This window comes from Salvelinus alpinus, chromosome 30 (assembly GCF_045679555.1).
Source record: "Salvelinus alpinus chromosome 30, SLU_Salpinus.1, whole genome shotgun sequence".
NCBI lineage: Eukaryota > Metazoa > Chordata > Actinopteri > Salmoniformes > Salmonidae > Salvelinus > Salvelinus alpinus.
Genome location: NC_092115.1, coordinates 43,456,486 through 43,473,245, shown reverse-complemented (window position 1 = coordinate 43,473,245; position 16,760 = coordinate 43,456,486). Strand labels below are relative to the sequence as shown.

General features: G+C 42.8%; 2 protein-coding genes across 5 annotated transcripts in view; both read left to right on the top strand.

Annotated features, from left to right (window-relative positions):
- LOC139560469 (transcriptional repressor p66 alpha-like) overlaps nt 1-10,561 on the top strand; it is a 49,931-nt gene extending 39,370 nt beyond the window's left edge. For all 4 annotated transcript variants that reach the window (XM_071377282.1, XM_071377281.1, XM_071377280.1 and 1 more), the window contains exons 8-11: nt 5,803-6,076; nt 6,249-6,700; nt 7,424-7,664; nt 8,101-10,561. In XM_071377282.1, coding sequence (XP_071233383.1) covers nt 5,803-6,076; nt 6,249-6,700; nt 7,424-7,664; nt 8,101-8,237 — 1,104 coding nt within the window. In that variant the 3' untranslated portion in view covers nt 8,238-10,561. The remainder of the gene's footprint in view (nt 1-5,802; nt 6,077-6,248; nt 6,701-7,423; nt 7,665-8,100) is intronic.
- A 608-nt stretch (nt 10,562-11,169) lies between these two features.
- On the top strand, nt 11,170-16,114 carry LOC139560470 (NADH dehydrogenase [ubiquinone] 1 alpha subcomplex subunit 13-like). The gene is made up of 5 exons (XM_071377283.1): nt 11,170-11,486; nt 12,891-12,969; nt 13,084-13,155; nt 15,601-15,670; nt 15,857-16,114. The coding sequence occupies exons 1-5, from the start codon at nt 11,393-11,395 to the stop codon at nt 15,974-15,976; spliced, it is 435 nt and encodes a 144-aa protein (XP_071233384.1). The 5' UTR covers nt 11,170-11,392; the 3' UTR covers nt 15,977-16,114.
- The last annotated feature ends 646 nt before the right edge of the window (nt 16,115-16,760 follow it).

Here is a 16,760-nt window from a genome sequence, read left to right as displayed (position 1 = left end):
GACTAACAGAAATGGAATAATGTGTCCCTGAACAAAGTGGGGGTCAAAATCAAAAGTAACAGTCAGTATCTGGTGTGGCCACCAGCTGCATTAAGTACTGCAGTGCATCTCGTCCTCATGGACTGCACCAGATTTGCCAGTTCTTGCTGTGAGATGTTACCCCACTCTTCCACCAAGGCACCTGCAAGTTCCCGGACATTTCTGGGGGGAATGGCCCTAGCCCAGACATGCTCAATGAGATTGAGATCCGTGCTCTTCGCTGGCCATGGCAGAACACTGACATTCCTGTCTTGCAGGAAATCACGCACAGAACGAGCAGTATGGCTGGTGGCATTGTCATGCTGGAGGGTCATGTCAGGATGAGCCTGCAGGAAGGGTACCACATGAGGGAGGAGGATGTCTTCCCTGTAACGCACAGCGTTGAGATTGCCTGCAATGACAACAAGCTCAGTCCGATGATGACGGACCCTCCACCTCCAAATCGATGTAACACTCATTCCTTTGACGATAAACGCAAATCGGGATGACGATAAACGCAAATCGGGCCATCACACCTGGTGAGACAAAACCGCGACTCGTCAGTGAAGAGCACTTTTTGCCAGTCCTGTCTGGTCCAGCGACGGTGGTTTTGTGCCCATAGGCGACGCTGTTGCCGGTGATGTCTGGTGAGGACCTGCCTTACAACAGGCCTACAACAGGCCTCTCTCAGCCTATTGCGGACAGTCTGAGCCCTGATGGGGGGATTGTGCGTTCCTGGTGTAACTCGGGCAATTGTAGTTGCCATCCTGTACCTGTCCCGCAGGTGTGATGTTCAGATGTACCAATCCTGTGCAGGTGTTGTTACACGTGGTCTGCCACTGCGAGGACCATCAGCTGTCTGTCCTGTCTCCCCGTAGCGCTGTCTTAGGCATCTCACAGTACAGACATTGGAATTTATTTCCCTGGCCACATCGGCAGTCCTCATGCCTCCTTGCAGCATACCTAACAGGCTGACCACACCTTTTCTTCTCTTGACTTTATATTGCGATTGGCAACTTTCATAAATTACGTGCATTACCACCACTGACCTCGTTTGTCTTTCAGTCACCCACGTGGGTATAACCAATGAGGAGATGGCACATGGGTACCTGCTTCTATAAACCAATGAGGAGATGGGAGAGGCAGGACTTGCAACGTGATCTGCGTCAGAAATAGAACTGATTTCTATTTTAGGCAACGCAGACGCTCGCGCACACGACGCGAGCGTTTCAAAATAAATGTAGAAATCTATGTTATTCAATTATTGCACCTTCACTGCTCGCGCACGCCAACGAGCGTCTGCGTTGCCTAAAATAGAAATCAGTTCTATTTCTGACGCAGATCACGTTGCAAGTCCTGCCTCTCCCATCTCCTCATTGGTTTATAGAAGCAGGTACCCATGTGCCATCTCCTCATTGGTTATACCCACGTGGGTGACTGAAAGACAAACGAGGTCAGTGGTGGTAATGCACGTAATTTATGAAAGTTGCCAATCGCAATATAAAGTCAAGAGAAGAAAAGGCCTGGAAGGAAGAGAGATGACTAGAATATTTTGACAAGCAATCTAAGTAGCATCTGTATGAACATCTCAATGTTGGTTTGGAGTTGATAGCTTAGATGGTGAAAGAGGAGAGAACTAGAATTTGTGATTTTTGTTTTTACGTGGCCCTTTTTTGCCATGGAAATGCATTGGTATCCATAACAATGGCTCCGTTTGTGCTGCTCAATGACGAGACATGAGAGTGCTGTTAGCTGGCGTTAGCTATCAAGTTTCCATCAGTCTAAACGGTGACAAACAGCTGTAACCTTTGATTGGTAGAAGATAATTATGTTCTGATTCCAGATTTGAATAGCAGTGAAGTAGAACAAGATGCATACATTTTTGTGTCTAACTTGTTGGGAAAGTGGTCAAAGTTCTGATTTGTGTGCAAATTTACATTATTGCATTTACAGCGAATGGAAAGTTGGAAGTCATGATGTCACAATGGAAGCTTTAGAATATTGAAGAAATCCCATACAAGTGGATGAAAGTTTTAGTAGTTTAATAAGTATAGATAGTATCAAAAAGTTGTATGCAAGTACACTATTCCAGACCAGTCTGTACGTTTTAAAGTTTGAATGGCGTTTCTAATTTAAACGGCGTAAGAGGAGTAGTGTTCCTAAAAAATAATAATAACTACATGGTAATTGTACATGAAGTATAATTGGTGGGACATGCTTTAACTCTTTTTTAAAAAAAAATTGTGGTAATGGAAGAAATTTGGTGTGTTTTAGTTAAGCCAAGCAGTCAGATATTGTCTAAGTTAAATGTTGGTCTGATTACTTTGATAGACCAATAGTAGAGAGAATTATTTATTTCAGTTTTTATTTCTTTCATCACATTCCCAGTGGGTCAGAAGTTTACATACACTCAATTAGTATTGGTAGCATTGCCTTTAAATTGTTTAACTTGGGTCAAATGTTTCAGGTAGCCTACCACAAGCTCCCACAATAAAGTTAGGTGAATTTTGGCCCATTCCTCCTGACAGAGCTGGTGTAACTGAGTCAGGTTTGTAGGCCTCCTTGCTTGCACACGCTTTTTCAGTTCTGCCCACACATTTTTCTATAGGATTGAGGTCAGGGCTTTGTGATGGCCACTCCAATACCTTGACTTTGTTGTCCTTAAGCCATTTTGCTACAACTTTGGAAGTATGCTTGGGGTCATTGTCCATTTGGAAGACCCATTTGCGACCAAGCTTTAGCTTCCTGACTGATGTCTTGAGATGTTGCTTCAATATATCCACATAATTTCCCTCTTCCCTCATGATGCCATCTATTTTGTGAAGTGCACCAGTCCCTCCTGCAGCAAAGCACCCCCACAACATGATGCTGCCACCCCCGTGCTTCACGGTTGGGATGGTGTTCTTCGGCTTGCAAGCATTCACCTTTTTCCTCCAAACATAACGATGGCCAAACAGTTCTATTTTTGTTTCATCAGACCAGAGGACATTTCTCCAAAAAGTACGATCTTTGTCCCCATGTGCAGTTGAAAACCGTAGTCTGGCTTTTTTATGGCGGTTTTGGAGCAGTGGCTTCTTCCTTGCTGAGCGGCCTTTCAGGTTATGTTGATATAGGACTCGTTTTACTGTGGATATAGATACTTTTGTACCTGTTTCCTCCAGCATCTTCACAAGGTCCTTTGCTGTTTTTCTGGGATTGACTTTTCGCACCAAAGTACGTTCATCTATAGGAGACCGAATGCGTCTCCTTCCTGAGCGGTATGATGGCTGCGTGGTCCCATGGTGTTTATACTTGCGTACCATTATTTATACAGATGAATGTGGTACCTTCAGGCGTTTGGAAATTGCTCCCAAGGATGAACCAGACTTGTGGAGGTCTACAAAAAAAATTCTGAGGTCTTGGCTGATTTCTTTTGATTTTCCCATGATGTCAAGCAAAGAGGCACTGAGTTTGAAGGTAGGTTTTGAAATACATCCACAGGTACACCTGCAATTGACTCAAATGATGTCAATTAGCCTATCAGATGCTTCTAAAGCCATGACATCATTTTCTGGAATTTTCCAAGCTGTTTAAAGGCACAGTCAACTTAGTGTATGTAAACTTCTGACCCACTGGAATTATGATACAGTGAATTATAACTTCCGACTTCAACTGTAGATGTGTGCTTCAGTAGTTGTGGTCAGTAGTTGTGTGGTTGTGTTCAGTAGGTTAGGACAGTAGTTATGTGGTTGTGTTCAGTAGGTTAGGACAGTAGTTGTGTGGTTGTGGTCAGTAGTTGCGGTTGATAGTTGTGGTCAGTAGTTGTGGTTGGTAGTTGTGTGGTTGTGGTCAGTAGTTTTGGTTAATAGTTGTGTGGTTCAGTAGTTGTCAGTGGTTTTGGTTGATAGTTGCGGTTCAGTAGTTGTAGTTTTGTCTTTGTGGTCAGTAGTTGTGTGGTCAGTAGTTGCGGTTGATAGTTGTGGTCAGTAGTTTTGGTTAATAGTTGTGTGGAAGTGGTCAGTAGTTGTTGGGTCAGTAGTTGTGTGGTTCAGTAATTGTGAGAGGTTATTTATTAGATAGAATTATAGCTAGTTATCAATAGGTCTACATACGAACCTATTCTACATAGTTCTTCAACTAACACAAAAATACTTTTAAAGAGCTGTCATCACTAGCTGCACCATCATATTTCTCTCCCCAAATAATAGCCTAAAACGTCAAATCAAACTTAATTTACACTGAATGCTTTACAAAAGTGTATCGCGTATCTATTTATCTGAAACCCACAGCATGAATATGATTCAGTTGCTTTGCTTTCCGAAAGGGGGTTGTCCGCATCGCGTCCTTTATTGCCGTCTTCTGACAGAAGATCCCTGTCTTTCTTCTTTCAATTGTTGTTTAGACATTTTTGTGATCTAACTGCCCCACAATTCAAAGTTATAAAGTTTGATAAAGTCGTCTATCAAAGTAATCAGACCAATTATTTTACTAAATTTAACTTTGACTATATGTTACTGCTCTGCTTTAAATATTAAAGTAAAACTTTTTAAACTCCATAACATTTTTTTTTATGGAGGACTAAAGTACTGATGACGTGCCAGGTGACACTTTTGTTCTTGAAAGTTCAATATCTTGAAAACTTGACTGCTGACTACTGACACTGAATCAGTGGACTAATGGAGAGAAAAAAGAAAAGAAAAAAAATTGGGTGTGGATTTTCCCTTTTAACATTGTAGAAATCATTTTAGCGACTACTAGCAATAATTTAGTGAAGATGGAGAGGAAGCTCTAATAGTAGTAGTAGTTGTACTCATTTGATGGTAAGTGCATTGAATGTGCATGTGAAAACGGATCTTGTTCACGAAAGATTAAATCCATTAAGTGTTTTGCAACATTCCGGTTTTGATCAGCTGATGCCCACTAGATGTGGTTCACACTTGACTCGTCTTAAAACTGGCACAACTACCAATCTCTATTTCTTTTCACCGAACAGGATGGTCAAAAGTGGTTATGGTAAATTTACCTCAAATTTGATCATTTATATATTTATAATTTAGAACACACACGCAATGCATTTAATAAACTCATAGCATGATGTCATCTGAACTTTTTCATTGCTAGCGCGAGCTTGCTGGCAAGATACAGTACTTGTGTATGTCATGTAGCAAGTCAAAACAATACGTATCACGTCTCAACCTACTGTCTATGATATTAGCAATTTCTAATTAGCTAGCTAGCCACTTAATACTGCTGCACCTTTTCTGGCCGTCCCTGTAGTGTGCATACAAACTGTAGCCAGCTAGCTTGTGCATAATCTCTGGCTTGTGCAGAGTCATAGAGTGGTGCAATCGAGACTTGCAGATTTGATTACTCAACCCAATTGCATTCATGTTTCAGATATATTGAACCACTCAAACTCAGCTACCCTTTCCCCTGAATGTGACCCAGTTTTAATGAATCTGATCTGTCATGCTGTATTTGCGTGACAACCTCAACTGGACACCTCTCCCCACTTGTCTCCTGAGTGGCGCAGCGGTCTAAGGCACTGCATCGCAGTGCTAGAGGCGTCACTACAGACCCGGTGACGATCCCGGGCTGAATCACAACCGGCCGTGATTGGGAGTCCCATAGGGCGGCGCACAATTGGCCCAGCGTCGTTCGGGTTTGGCCCGGGGGAAGGCTGTCATTGTAAATAAGAATTTGTTCTTAACTGACTTGCCTGGTTAAATAAAGGTCAAATCAAATAAAAAGATCCTACCCCCCTCTTTCTCCCTCTCAACCCCTTCTCATTCCTCTCTCCCCCAGGCCTCCCCAACTAACATGAAGGTGCCTTCTATGACCTCCCAGTCTGGAAACAGCAGTGTGTCTGTGGTCAACGTGAACGGCTCTCCTGCCGCCTGTCAGGCCGCAGCTAAGCTAGCCCTGCGTAAGCAGCTGGAGAAGACCCTTCTGGAGATTCCTCCTCCCAAACTTCCCACCCCAGAGCTAAACTTCCTGCCCTCGGCAGCCAACAACGAGTTCATCTACCTGGTGGGCCTGGAGGATGTGGTTCAGAACCTGCTGGACTCCATGATGAGAGGTACTGTACATATTATGCTTGTGTAAACACTATATAACACGATACCATCAGAGGTGCAAACACTACATACAGTATTCCATCATATTACGTACAATTAATTTACACAATAATATCACTATCACTTTCTTACCCACCCCTCCCCCCGCCGCGCTATCCTTTTTGTCTTCCCCAGCTAAAACAGGGAAGCCCCCGGTCAAGCCCGCCATCAAAGAGCCCTTCACCTGCACCCAGTGCAGCACCGATTTTACCTGCCGTTGGAGGCAAGACAAGGCCAAGGGCGGGACCATCCTCTGTGCAGATTGCATGTCTTCCAATCAGAAGAAGGCCCTGAAGGCCGAGCACACCAATAGGCTGAAGGCTGCGTTTGTCAAGGCCCTGCAGCAGGAGCAGGAGATAGAGCAGCAGATCCTCCGGCAGGCTGCCTCCCCTGTCTCTCACACCCCCTCCTCCTCTTTCTCCTCCTCATCCACCTCTCCGTCGGTGAAGGCGGAGCATCTAGTGTCCCAGCAGCTGAAACAGGCTCAGGCCCAGGCTAGGGCCTCCTCTCTGCATCACCAGCACCATCACCAACAGCACAACAGAGGACAGAGCATTGCACGCCACCACTCCACCAACATCAAACAGGTAGGGGTGACGCACTACTCAGCAGTTCCCTGAAACTGTCACATCATCACCTGTGCCACTCCAGGTCCTGTCACATTCAATTACAGGTCCTGTCACATTCAATTAGATATAGACGGTTATAATATTCACGTACATATGGTTCCCTTTTTAAAAAAAATAACAACTACAATACAAAATCAATACAAATGGCTGCTTAATACAAATGGCTGCTCCCATCAGTGGGTGTTCTGATCAGTGGTTACGCTCGCCCCCACCCGGCCTGAGATTGCTGGCAGGGCGAAGCCCCCGGCTCGAAGGGATTTTCCAAGGCCGGGAAGGACCAAGACCCGCCGACGCCCGGGCAGGCATGGAAGCAAGTGCACCCATAACCACCAGGACCAGCACACACTTCGCTCACAGCGTGAAACCAAAACACAAAACATACATAACTAAACGCACCCTCACCCCTGATTAGAGGACCTCAAACCTTTACACTGTGCATGTGTGTATGTATTTATCCCATCACTCATTCATTCCAACATTCAGCCACAGATCACCCCATCTTTCCCATTAGATCAGCATTCTACCATTTCCTCTTGCAATACATCCCTACATTCTACCATGGTGTCTCAATAGGGACTTGAACCTCCCCATCTGCAACAGCCCAATGGTTCCCTTGGCTTGTGTTGTGTGTTCTTGTCACACAGATCTTGTCACTCAATCTTCTTTTTCCTTCTCCCTCAGGGCCAGCTCTCCCGTGGCGGTGTCCCGTCTGTGGGGGTGGGGGTGAGGGGCGTGTCCCACTCTTTCTCCTCCTCCTCTCAGCTGCAGAGTGCAGTGGCCGCTGCAGGCTTGGTCAGCCGGCCAGGTAAGCATGCCCATGTGCGCTCGACTGCCCAGGGTTCAAAGGGCAGCTCCAGTGGGAACAGCAGCAGTGGTAGCGCCCAAGCCACTGCATGGAGGAAGCAGAACAACATCAACACAGGTAGACTAACACCGTCTCGGACCCCAACCCACCACCACACCTCACTGCCCCCCCCCCCCCCCAACCTCTACACCCTGAACTTTTGTCCTGTCCAAAAAAATATCCCCTAGCCCCTTTTACTAATCACCTCCACCGTGATGTTTGCAGGTCTCAATGAGTAAGTACAACTATTTAAGCAATATGGCTGGAGCTCCTTTACGGCCATCAGAGGGTTAGATGGATCACAACATTGCTTACACCTGCGTAAGAGGCCAGGGATTGTTTTTGGACTAGGCATCTGACTGCTCTTTGTGTCCCCAATGCTCTGATTCCTTCTTTCTGCTTCAGTCCATGATTTCCCTGCTATGATATCAATGTTATTTGTGTGTGTGTGTTTTATTCTGCTCAATGCACCCTCCCATTCAGAGACTGTCCCCTCTCCCCTCTTTCTCTCCAGGTGTCACCATGGCCTATGTGAATCCCAGCCTGCCAGTCCATAAGACCTCATCCACAGTGGACGCCCGTCAGAGAGAGTACCTCCTGGACATGATCCCCTCGCGCTCCATCTCCCAGGCAGCTAACACGTGGAAATAATAATCTCATACTCATTATCATTATCAATAGCCTTTTACCAATAGCTACTGTTGTCGATGCAAACAATGCAATTTACAGTTAAGGAAACCGCAGTCTTCAAACTTTTGAGGAGAAGCATTCTCCTTTCTTTTCTTGCCGAGTGTTTTTGTTTCTCTTGTGTTATTTTTCATGTCCTATTGTTTCTTATGAAGTTGACCGATGTTTGGTCAGTGTGCACAAACAGCGATTTACTCCGAAGGAAAAAAATGAATGTGCCTCAAGGGCTTCCTTCCATATGTTCGTCAGCCATGATGTCTGCGAGTTCATGATGGTTTGAGAATGTTGCTTTTCTCTCAAGAACTCATGAGATGGCGTGCTGCCAACTGTGCGTTGATATCCGACCATGAAAACGATGTATGGAGCTTTACCTATTGGACGGAACGATGAGCCGATTGCCCTTCTGTCATCATAGACTCAGCAATGGGATGCAGACAAATCGTCGAGGTGTGTTTTAAGATTAAATGACTGACTAGCTTGAACTGTTTGCCTTATATTCAAGAGTACCCTAAAAAAAGATAAAAGACAAAAAATATGATCAATAAACATCCTCTTTAAATGAGAAGTTAGCTTTTTACAACCAAATCTCTATTTTTGATGTAAATTGCATGTTATAGAAGAGTCCACACACTTTTTGCGATTTCCTTTAAAAAAAAAGTGTACTTACCTGAATCAACAATTCACTTCCTCGTGTTCATTGTCCAGTACGGGGGGCTCTGGAAAAACATGAACAATCGCTCCAAAAACACCTAAATACAGAAACGCTCTCAGTACAGTGATGCAGGTCTTTAGATATTGTACACATGCAATTGTGTCATTCCAAACTTTATCCGCAATGTTATATTCCGTTTTGTACAACATCTAAAGACCTGCATCACAATAGAGCATTTCAGTTTCTAAATGGGTGTTTTTGGAGCATTTGTTCATGTCTTTTCAGAGCCCCCCCCCCCCCCCGTATGGCACAACGAGAATGAGGAAGTGAATGGCTGTTTGGGGTAAGTTTCTCAAAAACAAGTGAAACTGAAGAAAAAAAGTGTCTAGACCTTTCTATAACATGCTATTTGCTTATAGAAAAGGAAAATTCTCCTTTTAAAGAAAAACTTAGCAGTGATGTTTTCAGTGCATAAACCCAGTAACAGTTGATTTAGATTTGTTGGGTATTTACAGTAAGTTATTGGTTATTGTTTGGGACTGATGTATAAATGAACAATTCCTGTCGTGGTGTTATGGTTTTAAAAACTGAACAATTAATACTAGCCTCATACACATTTTTTTTTTTTTTTAAGTGAAGATTTCCCCCCCCCACCATGTATGTTATTCAGCTACTTACAGAGTTTGACAGCTTCTCTCCATTCATATGTTTCACATAAGCAGAACAAGTAGAGAGGATCTCTTTATTATATTTTTGTCTGTAGCCTCTGCTTTGGTTTTACATTATTTAATTCCCGAGTTGTCCCTTCATATGTGTAATAACATGTCTGTAAAGAGAACTAGTGGCATAATAAAGACTGTCTGAATTACATGCAAACAAAGTTACAGTGGAAGACGATACTCTAGACTCACAGGATTCATATCCCAGATCATTTTACAAAAAGTTCTCATCTGGTGATAAGAAAAAAAGTTAACATTGCAGGTATTGTCACCTGCTCAGGTACATTTCAAGTTTAGGTTTTTGGTTGCCATGTCATGAAGCTTGGTTAGGTACAGCAACTTTTTGGCGAAGTTTGAGGATTTACAAAAGACAGAGGAGAGAATAAACATGTCTTATATTGAAATCACCCATTGATTTTGTATGCTTGGCATCAGGACCAATATCCCAGACAGGCCTGTGGTGAGGTAATTGGGTTTACTACAGTGCTCCTGTAGGCTCCTTTTACTTCCTCAAGTGCAGTCTCATACCAGCTTTTCAGTTTTGTTCTCTTCTACTGTAATTCTCTTCTGTAAAAGTTCCATAGGCCTGCTATGTGGTTTATAAATGAATTAACATCTGTGTTTGGGTTTCTGTCTACTGCTGTCAAAATTGTTTAGGAAATAATTTTCAGTGCTAGTTCAGATGCCATCGCTAAGAAATATGAAAAACATGACACCTAGCGCAAGAACTGAAGTTGGGCCACAGAACCACTACACAACACTGACCGCCAGCAACCACCCTGTTTCTTAGGGTAGCTTGGGCTCTTCACTGTCAAGCGTAACACTCCCATCCCTTCATGGAAACGGATTGTCCAATTTGTTTGGTTTAATGTTTCCCAGCTCCAAGAAGTACCAATAAAAAGACGAAGTAATTTGAACCCTTTCATTTAGTGGGAATGTGTCATTAAATTGTTGACTCTGCCTGTCATAGTATTCTTTTTCAGGACTTGATTTTCAATGATACTTTTGCTTGGCCAGGGGCGAAAGAGCCCATTCTCCTGTGGTTTGTCGCGCTAGACTAGAAGTAGATTAATTAATATATCACGCTCAGATGACCGAAAGTTACCTTTCGTAGCAGGGTAGGATAGCATTTTACCAACCCTAAACGTTTTCCTAATGTAACCTTATTCTCCTAACCTGCTGCACAAAATATCCTAACGCCTCAATTACACAGACAAGGTTTGGGTTTTTGCGTTGTGGTACACCAAAAGAAGATTCATTTCCAATGGAACGCTACGTTTGCCTTGCAGTATGTTGTCGAACATATGCATAACGTGTATGTGTTGAAGGCATGGCAGAAAGGGTAGCAGAAGGTGAATGTTGTTGGGCACATATCCAGATGATGTTGCTTACCATTTTGCGAAAGACACTCGGTGTGATCGAGGCGTTATTGCGCAGCATCATCTGGATATGTGTGCAACAGAAGTTCAACATTCACCTTCTGCTACCCTTTCTGTCAAGCAGTTTGTATACAATTTGATGTATTCGATAAATCCAACGTATGCGCCACACAGAACAGAACGCACTGCAACTGCCTCTGCAACGCAGAGTTCCAAACGAATGTACTTCTGGTGTTCCAACACGCAAAACATTGTGGGGGTGATCGAGGAGTAACCTTCTACGAAAAAGTCACTTCCGGTCGTAGCTGTATACCACCTAGTCAAAACCGTCACGCCCCGGTCTGTTTTGGAGAAGGGAAGGAGTGGAAGATGGCGGCGTTCAAGGTGATGCAGGACATGCCTCCTCCGGGAGGTTATGGCCCTGTCGACTATAAGAGAAATCTCCCGAAACGGGGACTTTCTGGTCAGTATACTAGTTACAGTTGTAATCGGCGAGGTTCTGAGTAGATCATTGTACAGTCAAACAATTACGCCAATGCTAGTGGCTAACAAGTTCAATGTTTTAGCTAGCTAGTGATATTAGCTATTTATTCTACACATTAAATAGTTGTTACCATGTTTATTATCCCACTATTGTACTTTATAAATATGGAAACCGATGTAGCGAAGTGTAGTTGCTACCAACTAAAGTTGGTTCGTTTAGCTCGCTAGCTTAGCTGGCAAACTAATCAGTTGCCTAGTTTTATGGTGAAGTCTAATCAGTGAAACATCTTGGACATGTATATTCTCCCTTGTCAGTTGTTTGAAAATTGGGTTTGTGTTGGCTCTATTAGAATGTATGCCATGCATGGCGCAGTAATGTAAACAATTAACAGATCAAACAACAAAACAGTAGTAGCTAGGTTTCCATCCAATTGGCGAAAGATTTTCATGCGAATATTCGAAACTCATCATAACAACAATGTGCATTTAACCACCAGAGATGCGTTTCCATCAAATTGACTTGTTGCGGATAAAAGTATTTGCATGATGAAGTAGTGCACATAAACATACATTTTGCGGTTAAATTCTCACGTACCGAATAAAACAATAGAAGTTAAATGAGTTTCCATCGAATTTTAAATAGTGAGTGTGCCCACTCTGGTATATTGGCATATGCGCTCTAGTCAACAGCTCGCAGATACAGTGCAGGTAGGCTAGTCTACATCAGGTGTTCCCAAACTTTTTCACTCAGGCCCCCCTTCCAGCATTGGGGAACATCTTGTGCCCCATCCGTCTATTTCTATGAGCACAAACACTGTTCATGGCAGTTTGCCTAATTTAAGTTTGTGACAACTAGTAAGTATAGTGTAGAGAATCATTGTACAATATAAACCGATGTGAAATATGTTTTCCATAACCAAAAAAAATAGATTTTCAGCTGTTTGAAGCTGGTGTACAATTTTTTTTCTCATATTTTACTTTGTTTATCTTAAGCATGGGAAGCGTAGAAATAGCACACATAAAATCTATCTACGGCTTCTTAGACTTGCTTTCAATGCGAGTTACATCTATAACTCACATTTCTATGTCAATTTGGTCAGGGCACCCAAAAAGTTACATATTGCAGCTTTAAAGCTAATTTTCTTAAATTCTACACATTTTGCCATGTCTAATGTGTATTCATGTGATATTTGAGTGACTCAAACATTACAACAAAAGGCCTGTTCACACTTTTTTATTATTTTTTTATCCGATTTGTACTTTACTCGCATAAAGGTTGGATGGAAACCTGATTAGTAACTTGCATTAGTGGTCAAATTGGTTGTGGTGATTCTTATCTTGCTGAAATAAATGGCTGACAATGAATATACATTCTTATTTTCAGGGTATAGCATGCTCACCATTGGAGTTGGTGTCATGTGTTTCGGTTATTGGAGACTCTTCAAATGGAACAGGGAGAGGAGGTAAGAATTGCCAAAATACAGTTAATGTCACTGATTCATTGTACCAATTCAGATCATTGTGATGAGTTATTGTTGCTCAATGTCCTTACGTTATGTTCTGCTGGTGCATTGTAGGCGGTTGCAGATTGAGGAGCTGGAAGCGAGGATAGCTCTTCTGCCTTTGCTGCAAGCAGAGCAGGACCGGAGGTAAGAGAGAGAGAGTCAGAGGCTACTTCAACAGGGGTAAAGGTGATGTGCCAATTTTGCCAATGAACAGTGTTGGGGGTAATGCATTACATAATCAGATTACTTGTATGAGTAAGGGAGTGAAGTAAAGCATTCTTTTTCCTAATTAGGTAATATTATTAGTCTGTACAGCTGTTTGGCTTATATGGCTAATTAAGCAGCTGATATGATAGTGCAGCACTTGTAGACTAGCACAGGAAAGCAGCGCCACAGATGAAAGGAGAAACTAGTGATCAAACCTGAGTTAGGCTACTTACTATCTTTTACGACTCGGGGAAACCATGCAGTTTAGGCTACCGATGAAATAAGTTATGATGAACTTCACAGGGTGGTGAACGTGCACAGTGATGAGCTTGATGCTCCTTTCCAATAAATATCAAGGGTTTTATTCTGGTGACATGACGGTCGATGCTTGACTACCGTTTGGGAAAAATATAAATCTATTTAATACATACAGTGGCTTGCGAAAGTATTCACCCCTCTTGGTATTTTCCCTATTTTGTTGCCTTTACAACCTGGAATTAAAATTGATTTTTTGGGGGGTTTGTATCATTTGATTTACACAACATGCCTACCACTTTGAAGATGCAAAATATTTTTTATTGTGAAAGAAACAAGACAAACAGAACTTGAGCATGCATAACTATTCACCCCCCCCAAAGTCAATACTTTGTAGAGCCACCTTTTGCAGCAATTACAGCTGCAAGTCTCTTGGGGTATGTCTCTATAAGCTTGGCACATCTAGCCACTGGGAGTTTTGCCCGTTCCTTCAAGTTGGATAGGTTCCGCTGGTGTACAGCAATCTTTAAGTCATACCACAGATTCTCAATTTGATTGAGGTCTGGGCTTTGACTTGGCCATTCCAATACATTTAAATGTTGCCCCTTAAACCACTCAAGTGTTGCTTTAGCAGTATGCTTAGGGTCATTGTCCTGCTGGAAGGTGAACCTCTGTCCCAGTCTCACATCTCTGGAAGACTGAAACAGGTTTCCCTCAAGAATGATGCTCAAGAATAATGCTGCCTCCACCATGCTTCACTGTGGGGTGGTGTTCTCGGGGTGATGAGAGGTGTTGGGTTTACGCCAGACATAACGTTTTCCTTGATGGCCAAAAAGCTACATTTTAGTCTCATCTGACCAGAGTACCTTCTTCCATATGTTTGGGGAGTCTCCCACATGCCTTTTGGCAAACACCAAATGTGTTTGCTTATTTCTTTCTTTAAGCAATGGCTTTTTTCTGGCCACTCTTCCGTAAAGCCTAGCTCTATGGAGTGTACGGCTTAAAGTGGTCCTATAGACAGATACTCTAATTCCGCTGTGGAGCTTTGCAGCTCCTATAGGGTTATCTTTGGTCTCTTTGTTGCCTCTCTGAATAATGTCCTCCTTGCCTGGTCTATGAGTTTTGGTGGGCGGCCCTCTTGGCACGTTTGTTGTGGTGCCATATTCTTTCCATATTCTTTCCATTTAATGGTGCTCTGTGGGATGTTAAAAGTTTCTGATATATTTTTTATAACCCACCCCTGATCTGTACTTCTCCACAACATTGTCCCTGACCTGTTTGGAGAGCTCCTTGGTCTTCATGGTGTCGCTTGCTTGGTGGTGCCCCTTAGTGGTGTTGCAGTCTCTGGGGCCTTTCAGAACAGGTGTAGATATACTGAGATCATGTGACAGATCATGTGACACTTAGATTGCACACAGGTGGACTTAATTTAACTAATTATATGACTTCTGAAAGTAATTGGTTGCACCAGATCTTATTTAGGGGCTTCGTAGCAAACGGGGTGAATACATATGCACGCACCAATTTTCAGTTTTTAATTTTCTTGAATTATTTGAAACAAGTCATTTTTTTCACTTCACCAATTTGGACTATTTTGTGTATGTCCATTACATGAAATCCAAATCAAAATACATTTAAATTACAGGTTGTAATGCAACAAAATAGGAAAAACACCAAGGGGGATGAATACTTTTGCAAGGCACTGTAATAATCTCATCATGTAGACTAGCCTACCTGCACATACCTGCACTGTATCTGCGTGCTATTGGCTAGAGCGACCATGCCAAGACCAGAGTAGGCACATTTACTATTTAAGTGTTTGTGACAATTATCAGCACAGATAAAAATGCGAGGGAAGCACATTGAACTTTTTATTCGTTACATAAAAAATTTAAGCGGGAAAAGTAAAAAATGTGTGGACTACATCATGCAATTTATTTATTTTTGATCCGCAATAAGTCAGTTTAATGGAAACAACACTGTTGGGAAAATTTGAATATTTTCTTCATGCAGAATTTAGAATATTCACATGAACATCTGTCGTCAATTTGATGGAAGCCTAGTTACTGCCCGTGGATTATCTGTTTTAGGAGGTCTAAATTTAGCAGATTTTTTTCTTCTCTCTAGGCAACTACGGATGCTGAGGGAGAATCTGGAGGAGGAAGCAGTTGTAATGAAAGATGTCCCAGGCTGGAAGGTAAAGAGAAGCTTGATTCCATTTCAGTCTAGACAGACACACATCTGTTTTATTTGTCAATTGTCATGAAGCGGCAAATGGTAGTTCTGAATGTTCTAGAATATGCACCGAAATGGAAGCAAGAAAAGTAATGCTGCTTATTCTACGGTGATGGTGAATACTAAGCTCCTATTTGTTTCCGTCTAGGTGGGCGAGAATGTCTTCCACACAGACCGCTGGGTGGCCCCCCTCACAGAGGAGCTGTTTAACCTTCGACCCCGTGAAGAGCTTCTCCACAAGCGCTTTGGCTTCCTGTGGTACGTGTAGCCGCCCCCCAGCCCAACTGTGTCACTCCAGTACGCCTCAGCTACCATACCAGCCACAGCCAGTACCCTTTTGACTGGAGTCCACAACTCCACACAGCTTGTAAATGTTCTATATTAAAGTTATCTTTTCTGTACCCCATACTGATTCTCTGTCGGTTTTGTTTATTTTAATTACTGAAGGAATATTACAGGATAAACAGGATCTTGAATGTATTCTATTCTATAGATAGGCCTACATGGTTGTCATCGAGTTCCTGCTTTTTTCCCACCTCCAGGTTAGGGAAAGTGTGTAGTCTACCCAACATGTAAGCACATTTTCTTCCCTTATAACAATATGCAATAGAATAGGCAAACATGTTGTCAATGCAATGTGGATTGCCTTTATTAACAATGGCTGTCTGTGCAGCCCCGAACACAGCCTTCCAGCCCTCATGGACGGAGTGATTGTGTTGAGCGGTGCCAAACAGGCTACTCTTCAGACTCCTTTGAGCCTTGTTGGGGAATTTCAACCAAATAAAGTTGTTTTCCTTTTAGCCTGCTATTCAGTGAGATGCAGTCATGTTAAATTGCTCTTCATTGTGCTGGCATCTGTTACAACAGGAAGCCTGACTGTGCAGCGGTCAGTGGAGGCAAGGACCATCACCAAGCTTACTCAGGAGCGCTCTATATAACAGAATGCCCAGCCGCATGATAGAAATGTGTTGTGTAGAACAGACATGCCTCTGTCATGTGGAGAACCGTGTCTGTCAACTACACATTCTCTATTTGCAACCAAAATCCAGTCC

Coding starts and splice junctions, on each gene's coding strand:
- LOC139560470 (XM_071377283.1), top strand. CDS start 11,393: ATGGCGGCGTTCAAGGTGATGCAGGACATGCCTCCTCCGGGAGGTTAT. Junction 11,487..12,890: donor CCCGAAACGGGGACTTTCTG/GTCAGTATACTA, acceptor TCTTATTTTCAG/GGTATAGCATGCTCACCATT. Junction 15,671..15,856: donor AAGATGTCCCAGGCTGGAAG/GTAAAGAGAAGC, acceptor GTTTCCGTCTAG/GTGGGCGAGAATGTCTTCCA.